The sequence below is a fragment of the Rhinoderma darwinii genome, chromosome 3 (genome assembly GCF_050947455.1).
Source record: "Rhinoderma darwinii isolate aRhiDar2 chromosome 3, aRhiDar2.hap1, whole genome shotgun sequence".
NCBI classification, from domain to species: Eukaryota; Metazoa; Chordata; class Amphibia; order Anura; family Rhinodermatidae; genus Rhinoderma; species Rhinoderma darwinii.
Window position 1 is genome coordinate 201,739,412 of NC_134689.1, and position 16,646 is coordinate 201,756,057.

Sequence of the window (16,646 nt, forward strand, 5' to 3'; positions counted from 1 at the left end):
TCCAAAACCTATTTTTTGGGGAACCAGTTCAGTTCTGAAGTGCTTAGAGGGCCCTATATATTCGAAAACGTCCCATAAATCTCCCCATTTTAAAAACTGCACCCCACAAAGTATTCAAACAGCATTTAGAAAGTTTCTTAACCCTCTAGGCCAGGGGTGGGCAAACTTTTTGACTCGCGGGCCACAATGGGTTCTAAAATTTGACAGAGGGGCCGGGCCAGGAGCATTTGGAGGGAGTGTTTGGGCCGGATATACTAAAGCATTAAATGTAGTGTGTGCAAACCTCATAGCACAGTAAGAACACTACAACCCAATTTATTAACTGTCTTTCAAATGTGAAAAATAGCCCTTATCAGTTAATAAATTTGTCTCAAGGAATATGCAAGATATGGCATTTACATACTATTTCGCAGATACTGGGAGAAGGAAATGTAAATAGATTAAAATAACATACGCACTGTGATTTATCAAGAAAAAAGTTCTGTTGACTCTGTAAATTAGCTGCCAACCTCTGAGCAGTAGCCGCCCGTTCTTGTGTTGACTGCTTGCTAGCATAGTTTGCATGCTTCGTGGCAAAGTGACGGCTGATATTGTACTCTTTGAAAACCGAAGGGCTTAATGGTGACGTGAAACGAAGTGAAAATTAAAGTGAAATAAAGAGAAATACGCGCCACATTAACCCCTTAATGACCGGGCCATTTTGCACGTTAATGACCAAGGATTAATTTTTGTTTTTCCACGGTCGCATTCCAAGAGTCGTAACTCTTTTTTTATTCCGTCGACATAGCCGTATAAGGGCTTGTTTTTTCCGGGACGAGTTGTATTTTGTAATTGTACCATTTTTAGATGCTTATACATATTGATTAACTTTTATTATCTTTATTTTAGGAGAGAATTGAAAATAAGCAGCTATTCCAGCATTAATTTTCACGTTATAAATTTACGCCGTTTACTATGCAGCGTAAATAACATGTTAACTTTATTCTATGGGTCGGCACGATTACAGGGATACCAAATGTGTAAAGGTTTTATATGTTTTTTCTACGTTTGCACAATAAAAACCCTTTTAGAAAAAAATTACTTGTTTTTGCATCGCCGCGTTCCAAGAGGCGTAATTTTTTTATTTTTCCGTCGATGTGGCCGTACGTGGGATTGATTTTTGCGGGACAATGTGTAGTTTTCATTAGTACTATTTTGGGGTACATAGGACTTATAGATGAACTTTTATTTTATTTTTTATGGGGGGAATGGGAGAAAAGAGAGAATTTTGCCGTTGTTTTTTGCGTTTTCTTTGGACGCCGTTCATCCGGCGGTTTAATTAATGTGTTCATTTTATTGGTCAAGTTGTTACGATCGCGGGGATACCATATATGTGTATGTGTGATTTGTTTTGACCGTTTTATTAAATAAAACCACTTTTTGGGGCAAAAAAGTAGTTTTATTTGACTTTGACTGTAATTTTTTTTATTTTTTTTTTCACAAACTTTATTTAACGGTTTTACTTTTTTTTTTTTTAGTCCCACCAGGGGACTTCACTATGCGATATGCCGATCGCATATATAATGCTTTGGTATACTTCGTATACCAAAGCATTATTGCCTGTCAGTGTAAAACTGACAGGCAACCTGTTAGGTCAGGCCTCCGACATCGCCTAACAGGCAGATGCTGAAGACAGACCTGGGGGTCTTTGTTAGACCCCCGGCTGTCATGGAAACCCGACGGCGACCCGCGATTTGTTTGCGGGGGCGCCGATCGGGAGACAGAGGGAGTTCCCCCCTCTGTCAAACACATTAAATGCCGCTGTCACTGTTGACAGCGGCATTTAATGGGTTAAACTGCCGGAATCGGCGCGTGCTTCGATTCCGGCAGTTGCAGCAGGAGCCAGGCTGTGTATAACAGCCGTGCTCCTGCCGCTGATCGCGTGGGTAAACTGTCAGTACCCGCGCGATCACAGGACGGATATATCCGTCCTCCTGCGCGAACTAGCAGCTGCTGAGGACGGATATATCCGTCCTTCGGCGTTAAGGGGTTAACAACGGTCAATGTGTTTTGAGTGCGCCATCTATTGGGAAAACGTGGGCATTGCAGGGAAAGGGGAAAAAAAAGGAGGTTTTTACTATTATTTGGACAAGTTCGGCGGGCCGGATTAAAAAGCCTAACGGGCCGTATGTGGCCCGCGGGCCGTAGTTTGCCCATGTCTGCTCTAGGCGTTTCACAAAAACTAAAGCAAACTTTTTTTTACATAAATTCTTTTTGAATCTATTTTTTTTCTGTAACACAGAAGGTTTTCCAGAGAAACGCAATATAATATTTATTGCCCAGATTCTGCAGATATATTTTAGGCACCATGTCATGGCTTGAATGGGTCTTGTGGTGCCAAAACAGTGGAAACCCCCCAAGTGTGACCCCACTTGAGAAATTAGACCCCACGAGGAATTTATCTAGGGGTATAGTGAGCATTTTGTAATGACAGGGTAGGGAGACAGACAGGTGAGCCCTAATCTACCCGCCACTCAGTCCCTGCCTACTTGCAACGACCCGTCCTAAGCGACGGGGTACAACTGGGCGACGGTCCCTACGCTCAGTAAGTGCAAGACAGACAAACAGACAAGGGTACACAGAAGCTAGGGAAATGGGGCAGCTGCCCACAGGGACACCGTGAGCAACAAGAGTAGTGAACGAGCCGAGTCAAACCGGGAGAGAACAAGGTACAAAACGCTGAGCAGGAGAGTGGACAGTAAGCCAAGGTCAATAACAAGCGGAGGATGAGCAGTACAAGCAGCAGCAGCAGCAAGGCCAGGAAACAAGCATAGAAGAATCACAGGCAAAGGAGGAACAGGAAAGGCAGGTATAAATAGACAATGGGCGGGAGCTAGCTCCGTCTGGCCAGGCTGTGATAGGCTCTCCCACTCCTAAGCCTGCCATCCTGAGTGGTGGAAGATGGAGTCAGTCTCACAGACATAGGAGCAGGTGCAGACTGATTGCCCACGGGCGTTGACACAGAAGCTGGCAAATCCTTTACACATTTTGACCCCATTGGTGTTTTGCTGAATTTATTGGAATGTGAAAATAAAAATCTACGTTTATTATGAAAAAAACTATTTCTCCCGATTATGGAAATACCCCAAATGTGGTAATAAACTGCTGTTTGGAAAAACAGCAGTCCTTAGAAGGGAAGGAGCGCAATTTTGCTTTTGAAGCTCAAATTTTGCTGGAATGTTTTTTCCTGAAATCATTGGGCCGTGGAAGTAAAAAAAAATGTCGTTTTAACTCAGATTTTTTCATTTTCAAAAAGAATAAAGGAGAAAAAGCATCCCAACATTTATAAAGCAATTTTCTCTGAGTATGGCAATACCCCATATGTGTTCATAAACTACTGTTTGGACATGGCTCAGAAGGGAAGAAGCTCAATTTGTCTCTTCAAGGAATGGTTTTTGCATTTGCAAAGCCCCTTAGGGACCAAAATTGCGGAAACCCCCCAAAACTGACTTCACTTGAGAAACGACATCCCTTAAGGAATCTATCTAGGGGTACAGTGAGCATTTAGACCCCACAGGTCTTTTGCAGAATTTATTGTAATTAGGCAGTGAAAATGAAAATCAACTTTTTTTCCGCTAAAATTATGCATTTTTTCATTTTCACAAGGAATAAAGAAAAAGAACCCAAACATCTGTGAAGTAGTTTCTCCCGCGTAGGGTCACTGAAGGGACAGAACACCATTTGGCTTTTGGAGCTTAAGTTTTGCTGGAATGTTTTCTTGCTGAAATCATTGGAATTAGGCTATGAATATGAAAATCAAAATCTTTTAGTTTAGCTTACATTTTTTCATTTTCACAAAGAATAAAGAAGAAAAGGCACCTCTACATTTATAAAATAATTTCCCCCGGAGTACGGCAATACTCCATATGTGGTCATAAAGTTTAACAATACAGTGGAAACACCTTAAAAGTGACTCAATTTTGAAAACTAAACACCTCAGGGCATTCATCTAGGGGTGTAGTGAGAATTTTGACCCCACAGATTTCATTAGAATTAGGCAGTGAAAATGAAAAATAATATGTTTCCCAAAAATCTGTAGCTTTAGCTCCCATTTTTTTAATTTTCACAAGGGGTAAGCCTCATGCACACGACCTTAGTTTTCCAGCCGTATACTATCCGCCATTGCGGAACCGTAATTGTGGATAGTATAAAACACATGCCAACCTATGGGCCAATGCATTGCACGGACCGCAAAATAACATAGGACATGTCATTATACGGTCTGTAATTGCGGTCCGGGATAATTGAAATGAATGCACATCCTATGTGTGCACATTCCGTGATTACAGACGGCCCGCGGATGACACTCCGCTGCCCGTCTGTGCCGTAATCACAGACCGTGCACACAGCTACAGCCGTGTGCAGGAGGCCATAATAGAAGAAAAAAACACCACACTATTTGTTACTTAATTTCTTCCGAGTAAAACAATACCACATATGTGGCCCTAAGCTGCTGTTTGAGCACATGGCAGGGCTCAGAAAGGGAAGGAACACCATTTGGCTTTTGGAACTCAGATTTTGCTAGATTGGTGTGCGGGCAGCATTTCGCATTTGCAAAACCCCTGAGGTACCAGAGTACAGTGGAAACCTTTGAAAAGTGATCCCATATTGGAAACTACACCCCTCGAGGCATTTATCATTTGCCTGGACATATGACAGGGCTCAGGAGTGAAAGATCGCCATGAGATTTGAGGCCTTTTTTGGTGATTTTCGCAGCATTGGTCCACAATTGAAGGGCTCTGAGGTCAAATAGTAAAACAAACCCCCCAAGTAGTGACCCCTATTTGGAAACTACACCCCTTAAAGGGGTTTTCCACTACTTTTTTTTATTTTAAATCATTGCAATGCTGCTGCCTTGTAATTTTGTCCCCTGACTATAGTTTAAAAATGGTATTTATTTAAATCAGCTTTACGGTGTATTGTTTATACAGTGGTGTATTTACAATATTTTGCGCATGCGCAACGAAAGCAATTTCATTGCGCAAGTCGCATTAAAAGTCTGTACATTGCGCCTGTGTTCGAGGCATCCTAAGCCTCCTCAATACCCGTCCCGTTCTTTCTTAGATTACGTCTCAATGCGGGCACTATTTTATTTTCATTCATAACGTTATTCCTCAGTGACATTATCACTGTGGATACCATCTTTGTGGGGCGCACGGGCACTGAGGGATAACATGAATGAAAATAAAATAGTGCTTGAATTGAGACGTAATATATGAAAGAACAGGGTGGTTATTGAGGAGGCTTAGGATGACTCGAACACAGGCGCAATGAACTTACTGTTAATGCGCATGTGCAATGAAATTGCTTTTAATGCGCAAAATATTGCAGGTTACTGCGCATGCGTCGGCGCAAGGGGAAGAAGACATCATTCAGAAGAGAAGAAGCAAGGAGACCAGAAGAAGAGCTCATCCGTAAGTCCGGTTTGAAGAAGATCGAACAAGACAACAGCGGAAAAGAAAAGTTCAGACGGTGGCGGAGTCACGTGACGCTGAACTTAATTATAAGACATCTGCAACTTTGAGACGGTAAGTATATTTAAAAAATACTTTAATAAATATGTAATAGGTATTGCTGGATTCTTTTTCAAAAGTGGACAACGCCTTTAAGGCATTTTAGCGCCACAGGTTTTTTTTCATTAGAAATTAATGCTCAGTGAATGCTGCAAAGTTAAAATTTCAATTTTCCACTGATATGCCATTTTAGTGCACGATATGTTATGCCCAGTTTGTGCCACTGAAGACAAATACCTCATAAAATGTTAAAGAAGACCTCCAGTGGAAACACAACTTTCCAAGTCTTCATTCCCCACCTAACTGTATACCACGCTACACTTCTTTTATGTAAACTGCACTTACTTTATGAACTGCTGCCTTGTCTGTGCTTAGAAAAACCTCCATCTAGATTCTTAGATTTCCCCAGCTTTCTCTTCCTCTCTGTTTTGCTATCAACACCATGATGCTTCAGCACAGCATCACATGACCAGCTAAAGACCATACCATTTCTGCATGCTGGGGGACACTGTGATTATCATTCCCTCTAATGTCTCCTAAATAAGCTGAGAAACCATACGTATACAGACAGGGAGGCTGCACTACATTCTTCTACATTATACCTGTGTGACAGGAACCTGTCTTAGTATCAGTGGTAGCTGATGATAGATGTTTATGTCCCCCCTGTGCAAAACTAATGTGGTACAGAAACTGCTGAAGCCTGTGATGGGTGACACATACATCTCCATAGACTCAAGTAGACAAAGTGTGTCACCAAGCCTGATTCACACTGCTGCTAATAACCATCCCAGTCTGATATATAGAGATAGAATCAGCAATAAAAATAACAGGTGAGAGACAGACACATGGAATACCATAATGGTACACATGGGAAAGTTTCGTTTTGGCCGGAGTGTCCCTTCAATTTCTCCCGGGTATGGAAATGCAATATATGTGGACATAAACTGCTGTTTGGGCAACTGTAGGGCTCAGAAGGGAGGGAGCGCCATTTGGATTTTGGAGTGCCGATTTTGCTTGGAAGTATTTCTGTTTGGGGTTTTTGCTACTATTGCAGTTTATAATATGGGGGCATATGTAAGCTGGGTAGAGTACATCAGGGCATAATAAGGTGGTAAAGTAATGCAGTAAATAAATAATAATCCATAGATGCGTGGCCAGTTTTGCACAGATAAATAGTGCCCAATCATATCCCCTTTTGGAAAATCCTCTTAAACTTTTTTGTCGCCATATTCTGAGAGACAGAACTTTTACATTTTTTTGCCGACTGACCTCTGTGAGGGCTTATATTTTGCGGGACAATCTGTAGTTTTCATTGGTACCTTTGGCGTACATGCGATTTTTTGATCACTTTGTATTCCTTTTTTTAAAAGAGAGGTAACCAAAAAACAAACAATTCTGACAATGTTTTTTATTCTTTTTTTTATTTTTTTTTACAGTGTTCATCATGCACTATAAATGACATATTAACTTTATTCTGCCAGTCTAAACGATTACGGCGATTTTTTGTTTATGTTTTACAGTATTTGCACAGTAAAATCACTTTTAAAAAAAAAAACAAACATAAATTTTTTTGTGTCACCATATTCGAAGGACTATAACTTTTTTTTCCGTCAAAAAAGACTAGTAAGGGTGCGTTCACATATGACAGTTGCATCAGCATCAGTTTTTTTGTCTCTCAGTGATTACAACTGATGAAAAACTTATGGAAAAATGTATCAGGGCCTGTTCACATCACCGTTCGCTTTCCGTTCCGGGGTTCCGACGGGGGTTTCCGTCGGGTGAACCCCGCAACGGAAAGTGAAAGTGAAACCACAGCTTCCGTTTCAGTCACCATTGATATCAATGGTGATGGAAACATTACTAATGGTTTCCGTTCGTCACCATTCCGTCAGGTTTCCGGTTTTCCGCATTGATTCCGTCGTTAAAACGGAAACCTGCTGGAATGGTGACGAACGGAAACCATTAGCAAAGGCGGAAAGGTGACTGCTGAGTCGCCGGGCCAGGGCGCTTCTGAAACAAGCAGGCGAAGGGAGCCAGCGCAGTGCCCCCTTCCACCTGCTGGGGTGATGCGACCCCTAAGGCCGGCCCTGCGTGGGAGGGTATTTGTCAGGGTTTCCGCCTGGAGCGGAATCCCTGGCAATGCTATGACCGGGGATTCCGCTCCTAGCACACATCCACCTTCCCGCCGGGTGCTGACGGAAATTGGATGCGGCAGCACCCGGCATTCATCCGGCCACCATTAAAACAGATAGGATACGGCGCCGGACCTCCCTGGGAGCCGGGAGGTAACTTTTTTAGATCAGGTAACTTTTTTAGATCTGGCTCCCAGGGAGGTCCGGCGCCGTACGGTGCCACAACTGATGTCCTCCGTGCCAGAACAGATCCCATAGAAACTATGGGATCTGTTCTAGCATCTGTTTGCCTCCGGCTTTTCTTCAACACACCGGAGGTAAACTGTAGCAGACGTCGGACATATGTGAACGGCCCTAAGACAGATAGTAATACCACACAACATAGTTACTAGTTAACATTTACCATATGTCTACTTTATGTTATCATCATTTTTTAAAAGCCCTTTTATTTTTCTAGGATCTTACAAGGTTTATAACTTTAGCAGCAATTTCTCACATTTAAAAAAAAAAATCAAAAGGCTATTTTTTCAGGGATTAGTTCAGTTCTGAAGTGACTTTGTGGGCCTTATATATTAGAAAGTCCCCATAAATCATCCCATTTAAAAAAAAACTGCACCCCTCAAAGTATTCAAAACAGCATTCAGAAAGTTTCTTAACCCTTTAGGTGTTTCACAGGAATTAAAGCAAAGTAAAGGTAAAATTTACAATCTTCATTTTTTTTGCCAAAATTCACTTGTAATACATTTGTTTGTGTAACACAGAAGGTTTTACCAGAGAAACCCAACTCAATATTTATTGCCCAGATTCTGCAGTTTTTAGAAATATCCCATGTGTGGTCCTACTATCCTAATGAACTGAAACACAGGCCTCAGAAGCAAAGGAGCACCTAGTGGATTTTGGGGTCTCCTTTTTTTAGAATATATTTTAGGCACCATGTCAGGTTTGAAGCGGTCTTGTGGCGCCATAACAGTGGAAACCCCACAAAAAGTGACCCCATTTTGGAAACTACACCATTTAGTTATCTATCTAGGGGTATAGTTAGCATTTTGACCACACAGGTTTTTTTGCTAAATGTATTGTTAATTACACTAATTGTCAGTAAAAATGAAAATCTACTTTTTTCTCCACATAATTTTCCTTCCCCATAATGCCATCCATTTTGTGAAGTGCATCAGTTCCTTCTGCAGCAATGCAGCCCCACAACATGATGCTGCCACCCCTTTGTTTCATGGTTGAGAGGGTGTTCTTTGGCTTGCAAGCCTCCCCCTTTTTCCTCCATACAGAATGATGGTCATTATGGCCAAACAGTTCCACTTTTGTTTTATTAGACCAGAGGACATTTTTACAAAAATGAAGATCATTGTCACCACGTGCAGTTGCAAACTGTAACCTGGCATTTTTTTCGAGGTTTGGAGCAGTGTCAATAATTGTGGAAAACTGATTCTAATAAATGTGGATAAGGTGTATGTAAACCTATGACTAAAACGGTAGGATATCAAAGATGGAAGTATTTAAGCCAGTTTCGTGGCAATAATGGAAGCACAAACTTTGAAATCTGTCTTTGGTAATGAGATTGGGCGAAAATTAGTGGGTCTGTCAGCAGGCTTTCGGGGTTTTCAAATTGTGACAACAAGTGCAGAAAGCTTTTCTTTTGGGAAGGGGAACCTCCAGCAATGTCATTGGACATGGAGTCCAAGAATGGGGCTAGGGTACAGTTGTATATTTTATAGCCGTTATTGGTTATACCATCTGGGCTCGGTGATTTATTGGCCTTCAAGGACTGTATGTATTCTATAATTTCTATAATTGTTATAGGTTTGGATAGCCGTGCCCACCTATCTACATATTCCCTGCCTAGAATAGGCCGCCAATGACCGCCTCACCAGGCGAGACAGTGGTCGATTGGCAATATAGAAGCGGGGACCCGCATTTATCAGACACTTATTGCATATCATGTAGATATGCCATTAATGTCTGAGATGGGAATAACCCTTTAATAGATAATTACATTTTTTAATCTTTACAGCAGGATTGAATAACAATATAGCATCCTTCATGCACACAAGTTATTCAATATACAGTACTATACCATAAAATAAAATATACATTCCTTGACATAAATTTACACCTATTACAGACCATTTCGACAGAAGAAACTGACTGCAGATACACACTTGGTTTTACAGTTTTTCTATTGGTATTACAGTTTTTCCACAATAATATATTCCTTAAAACTCACCTCATAAACATTGAACTGTGACTGTCCTCTAGACAACTCCCTGTAGCTAGTTGAGAATTCACCAATGTAATCATGACTGGGAAAATGAAAAAGAAAATGTCCTATAAATACACATTATTAAATGGTAAACATTGGTTTCCAATACAGTTATATATTGTCAAAATGGGAATTACTGCAAAAAAGCCAACAAACAAAACACCTGAAAATTGTGCACACTGTAGAAATATTGTACACAGGGCAAAAAGCCCTTACTATACACTAGCAATAATATACCGTATTTTTCGGACTATAAGACGCACCTGACCATAAGACGCACCCAGGTTTTAAACAAAAGAAAATAGGAAAAAAATTATTTGTTAAAAAATTATTTATTCTGTTTCACCACAATCTGAGAGCCAAATTTTTTTTTATATTTTTTTCATCGATTGAGCGGTATGAGGGCTTATTTTTTGCTGGACGAGCTGTAGTTTTATTGGCACCATTTTTTGGTACATACGATTTTTTTGATGACTTTTTTCTTTATTTCATATTTTAAGCACTAAGGTGACCAAAAAACTATTTTGATGTTTTACATTTTTAAACTCACTGTGCGAGTTAAATAATGGTATAGTGTAATAGATCAGACTTTTACGGACACAGCGATACCAAATTATTTTCTTTTTTACATTGTGCTTAGGGAAAAATGGGAAAAGGTTTTTTTTTATAATTTTTAATATATATATTTTTTTACACTCCTGAAAATTCATCTAACATTTTTTTTTTTTACACATTTTACTAGTTCCCCTAGGGGACTTGAACCAGCAGCTACTTGGTTACATGTGGAGTCACTGAAACAGCGTAACTACGCTGTTTCCCTAACGCCCATAGTAGTGAATGGCATTTACAGAAGCAGCGTAGCATGCGAGCATAAGAGTTATGCTCCTTGTTCTGTGTCTTATAAATATACGCTGTGTATGATAATAAATTGGAGTCTTTCTTTTTGAGAACATGGCCTCAGAGTGATTTGACTCACCGAGCTCGTATATATACCTACATCTAATTTGGAACCTACAGAAATCAAGGCGTAGTGGTACCATTGCGACCACAGAAATTGGCGCCCGAACAGGGACCGGCATCTACACCTTGGTGCTCCCCTGACTCTCCGAACACCCTGAAGTGACTAGCCAGGAACGTGCAGACCATCGCTGAAGCATAAGGTAAGAAGCCTTTATTCTTACAACTTTGCTCTGCACATTCTCTGTCCCACACTGTGAGTTCGGGGATGAGTGGGAGACATAAGGTAAGAGGGACTTAAATGCTTGCCGGTCCATGAATCCTTGTTCCCTCAGGAAAAGTGCCTGGTTTCTGTTACGGTTGTGTGAATGTGTTTTAGGTAAAGTATGAGTTTTGATGATGCCTCACTCATGATAGGATTGTTGTTTTTGATTGCCATTTTTTGAGTTTTGTTACTATATTGGATTGGTCTGGGTGTGGGTGAGTGTCAGAGACCCCGGTCCGCAGTTTAAAGCTCTGGCCAGAATAGTTTGTGGGAGACTGTAGAAAATAGATTGTAATTGAGAATCTATCAGCACCGTCCCGGTAGACAAGGTGATGCTGGGACAAGTACGTGTTTGGGGGACTGTAGAAAATAGATTGTAAGTTAGAATCTATCAGTCTAACCCTATGCCAGTAGATTAAAAAAAAAAGGTGATGCTGGGACACGTAGCGTGACCAAGATGGGGAATTTAGTGACACTGACACCCCAGAAGAAGAAACCCGGAGTTTCTCCGGTGGATATAGTAAAACAAAGAGAAGGGAGATATGCAGTCAAAAACCTGAGGAGACACTGATGAATGGGGTGAGGTATGTAGAACCCATAGAGGATGGTTAAAAGATAAGATAAAAAGTTCACAGAGCAAGAGAATGCCTGGGAAAAAGTGCCCAAGGAAGTACAGAGAGGAGGGGCGAGGGAAATCGAATGTGGAGGAAAGTTATATTATGAATGTTATGATGGTAAGAGATGGGGATGATGACGTGAACAGAGAAAGGAATGAGGAAGTGAAAGAGAAAAAGGGATTTATTCTTTATGGAAGGGTTAAAGAGACCCATAAAAGAAGCTGTAGGAGTAGCCCGCCCTGAATGAAGGAGCCTAGACCCACGAAACCTCATGAAAGTGGCACAGGGATTAGAACAAAGTTAGAAACAACAGAGAAAGAAAAATCCTGTAGCGGGAGAGGCTCCCTACTATCCCCAGAATCAGAATCAGGGCAGGGGACCCCAAAAACAGATAATTAGTTTGTTACAATTATCCTAAGCCTGGACAATTTTCCAGAGATTGCAAAGCCCCAAGGTGACCTAGAGACACCAATTGGCAGCCACGAGCTCAGTCACAGGAAGGAGCTCAAGAATAACCTCCTCTGCAGCACTCGGGCAGGCATCGCCCCAATGAGGAGGATTATGGGTATCAATCATGAGAAATTGGCAATCCAGGAGCTGGCACAATAGCTTCAATCCTGCCCATTAAATTAGGACCCGTCCCGTTAGTATCTCTACCCATAGAAGGGCAGAGGCCAATTCCTTTTCTTATTGGTACTGGAGCAGCCACAACAGTAGTAAGTGCCAGTCAAATACTCACTCATTTATCTCTGGTGACACACAACCATGTGTGGGGGTAGAGGGGAAAGTAGTCCAGAACCCCCTCACAAAGCCACTTGTCCTCTGGTTTAGTCCTCACAAATCTGTAGTCACTCGCATCGTCACTAGTGAAACTACCCCAGTAAACTTATTAGGAGCAGATTTGTTACAGAGGCTCAGGGCCAGTATAGAGTATCTAGAAGATGGGACAGTGCAGCTGACAGGACACAGGGGAGAGGAAGAATTATGTCTTATTGCCTCATGTGATCTTAACCCTTGGGATGTACGGTCGTTGTCTCAAGTGTTATGTCTGTCCCCATCAGAAGTGGAGACACTCCTTAGCGTGATACCAGTCAGCTTATGGGCAGCTGGTTCTACGGATGTAGGAGTTCTTCCAGTCCAACTAGTGACGGTAAGTCTTAATCCTGGCCACCCACTCCCACAGAAGAAACAATACCCTTTGAGCATGGCTCAGTCAGAAGCCATTTCTGCTAGTGTTCAGGATTTTCTGCAGGCAGGAATCCTCACTGAAATAGTGTCCTCATGTAATACCCCATTGTACCCAGTCAAAAAGTAGACGGATAAGGGGGAACCAGCCCAATATCATATGGTACATGATTTTAGAGCTGTCAATACTGCTACTGTATTTAATACCCTGATTGTGCCAAATCCCCAGACCTTGTTGGCCCAAATTCCTCACAATGCCACACATTTTACTGTAATTGATTTGGCAAATGCTTTCTTTACTGTGCCATTATATCCTGACTGTTGGTACTGGTTTGCCTTCACTCATTTCAGCAAAAAGTACGCATGGAAGGTGTTCCCACAAGGCACCCAGAATTCCCCCAGTATGTATACGGCTGCAATGGGCCTAGTTCTTGAAGATTGGAATCCTGACCCCGATATGGTCCTTCTTCAATATGTAGATGATCTTTTATTATAGTAATGTTATTACTGCAGTTTTTGGCGACAAAAAGATGCAAGGTTTCACGAGCGAAACTTCAGTTTTGTTGTACCACGGTGATATTTTTGGACCACTGTGTATCACAAGGGTTTAGACACCTAACACCTGAAAGGGTGCAAGTAGTTTCAACAATACCCCCACCACAAACTTTTAGTGCCCTACGTACTTTTTTAGGGCTAGTATCATATTGTCGACCCTGGGTCCGCAATGCTTTGGCTCTTATGCAACCGCTATATGATTGTCTCAAAACGGAACCTTTTTATCTCACAGGAGAGGCACTGGACAATTTTTATTCCCTTAAAAAAGCCATAAAACAGCCCCCGCTTTAGGAACTCCAGATTATGCCAAACCCTTTAGGCTTTATTGCACTGAATTACACAGACATGCCAGCACTGTCCTTACACAGTCACATGGTCAACAACACCGTCCTGTTGCCTACTACTCAGTCAGATTGGACCCGGTAGCCAGAGGGGCCCCATCTTGTGTCAGGGCAATAGTAGCAGTGCAGGCAGTCCTGGACAAGGCAGCAGATTTTGTACTCAACCCCCCTGTGACTGTTTATGCCCCCCATGACATTTCAGCAGTACTCACAGAGGTCCAGCCGAAACACCCGTCTACTGCTCGACATCTGAGATTACAATCTGCTTTGCTTCTTCCTGAGCAGGTGACCCTCCAGAGATGTACCACTCTGAATCCAGCTACCTCACTGCCTCTGGAGCAAGGGGGAGAAGATACAGGTATTTGGTCTAAATTTCTTCCTTCTATGGAAGATCATGATTGTATGGCCCATATGGCCCAGGAGAATGTGGGCTTTTCACTTGTCAAGGATTCACCATTACATAACCCTGACTTTATTCTCTTTGTGGATGGTTCAAGGTACTTTGAGGATGATAATTTACATACAGGATATGCAGTAGTAGATACACAAGTAGTACACAAAGCCGAAGTACTACTATCACACATGTCAGCACAGGAAGTGGAGGCTGTACCATCACACATGTTAGCACTACCATCACACATGTCAGCACAGGAAGCGGAGTTGAAAGCTCTCGCAGAAGCCTGTAGGTTAGCAAAAGATAAGACAGCTGACATATATACGGACTCAAGGTATGCTTTTGGGATTGCTCTTGATTATGGCCATATATGGAAAGCTAGAGCATTCCTTACGTCAGCAGGCACACCTATCAAAAACTCAGACCTGGTAAAAGTCTTAATGGAAGCCCTAATGGAACCTACTAAGGTAGCCATTATAAAAATAAAAGCACACACTAAGGTGAACAGCATGGAAACCAAGGGTAATGACTTAGCAGATAGAGCAGCAAAAACATCTGCCCCCCCGTGCTGCCACAATGACTGTACTACACCCAGAGGAGGTGCGTGACTTTGTTAACCTTAAAATGTTACAAGTTCTACAGAAACAAGCCAGCCCAGAGGAACAGCGGACATGGCAGGAAAATGGTGCCATCCAAAGAGGAGATGGGTTATGGACTTTGAAAGACAGTCTCCGCCTACCTAGAACGTTACATCCTATGATGGCCCAAGTAACTCACGGTAAGACACATCCGTCAAAAACAGCCATGAGCGACTTGGTAAATAGACATTGGTTCGCCCCTGGCTTCAGCTTGATGGCCTCAAAATACACACAGGGATGTATGATATGCGCTCACAATAATGTGGGAAGAACTGTAAAAGTACCTCAGAAACAGACACTAAGACCTTTTATATCCTTTTCAGAGACTACAGATCGATTACATCCAATTACCAAAGGTGGGAGTTTATGAATACGTACTTGTGGGCATTGACTTGTTTTCAGGTTGACCAGAAGCTTTCCCAGTGGCCAAAGCAACTGCAATATCCACTGCCAAGAAAATAATGGCTGAAGAGGTATGCCGGTATAGAGTACCCGAAGTAATGGAGAGTGACAGAGGCTCTCACTTCACAGGAGAAGTAATGACTCAGATCATTACAGATTTAGGAATAGATCAAGCATTCCACACACCAGACCATCCACAAAGTAGTGGGAAGGTACAGAGGTTAAATGGGACTCTAAAATGAAAAATCCAAAAGGCAATGGTGGAAACCGGGAAACCATGGACCGAGTGTTAACCATTAGCCCTATTTTCGGTGAGATATACACCCAACAAAAGGACAGGGTTGAGTCCCTATGAAGTTTTATTTGGCATGGTTCCTAAGTTAGGATGTTATTTTCCACAGTTGCTCCAAATGCAGTATGGTAGGTTAACCGATTATGTACAAGCTTTACATGGGCACCTCACTAAAATACATTCTCTAGTTTTCTCTTAGATTCGAGACCCAGACAATTGTGAAGGCTCTTATAAGCCTCAGCCTGGAGAGTGGGTTGTAATAAAGAGATCTTGACCCCAGATGCGAAGGTCCTTTCCAGGTGTTGCTAACCACAAGTACTTCGGTGAAACTTGAAGGAAAACCCAACTGGATTCACGCCAGCCACTGTAAAAAGGTTCTACATCCCGAGGAGAAGGACACAGAAGAACTCTAAAATGATGAAATTGTTTATTTACTTACAAGTGCAATGTCTTCAACATAACACATTCAAGATCTGATTGCCCCTGGTACATTGGGAGAAGAGACAAACAAGGAGCCAAAATAGACCAATGAGTATTTACTTTAACTTATACCCTGCATGTTAATATGACTTGTTGTGATTTCCCCTATAGACAAACGAAAGTGCAGTTGAAAGTCACTTCAGCATTGAAATTTGCTGAACTAACGCAGGTGTCTGAATCGCTCCATACCAAGTCCCAGGTTATTGAATGAGACCATACAAATATTTATGGGCACCCATATTGACACCAAAAGCAAGATATAATATTGTCAGCTAACAGACCAGGGTATGTATGTAACTAACAATCTTCTATGTATGAACCTTGTTTAATGGGACACATAGACAACGTATGTGCAGTCACAATAATACCTAGTGAATATCTACATGTATATGTAGAAATCAGTCCACAACATATATGTATAATAACTAACACACCAGAAACTCTAACAATCGTCAGTAAATGTATGGATAATATTACTCACATACAGTGGAACAACCAAACCATTGTGTTTCTTCCTAATCTAGAGGAAACTATTAGTACAGTATGGATACCTGAACCTTT

At 41.7% G+C, this 16,646-nt stretch overlaps 1 protein-coding gene across 1 annotated transcript in view; it reads right to left on the bottom strand.

Annotated features, from left to right (window-relative positions):
- The window catches only part of CPNE8 (copine 8), a 424,222-nt gene that overhangs the window by 101,788 nt on the left and 305,788 nt on the right, over positions 1 to 16,646 (bottom strand). The window contains exon 11 of the mRNA XM_075857239.1: positions 9,924 to 9,999. Within this exon, the coding sequence (XP_075713354.1) occupies positions 9,924 to 9,999 (76 nt within the window). The remainder of the gene's footprint in view (positions 1 to 9,923; positions 10,000 to 16,646) is intronic.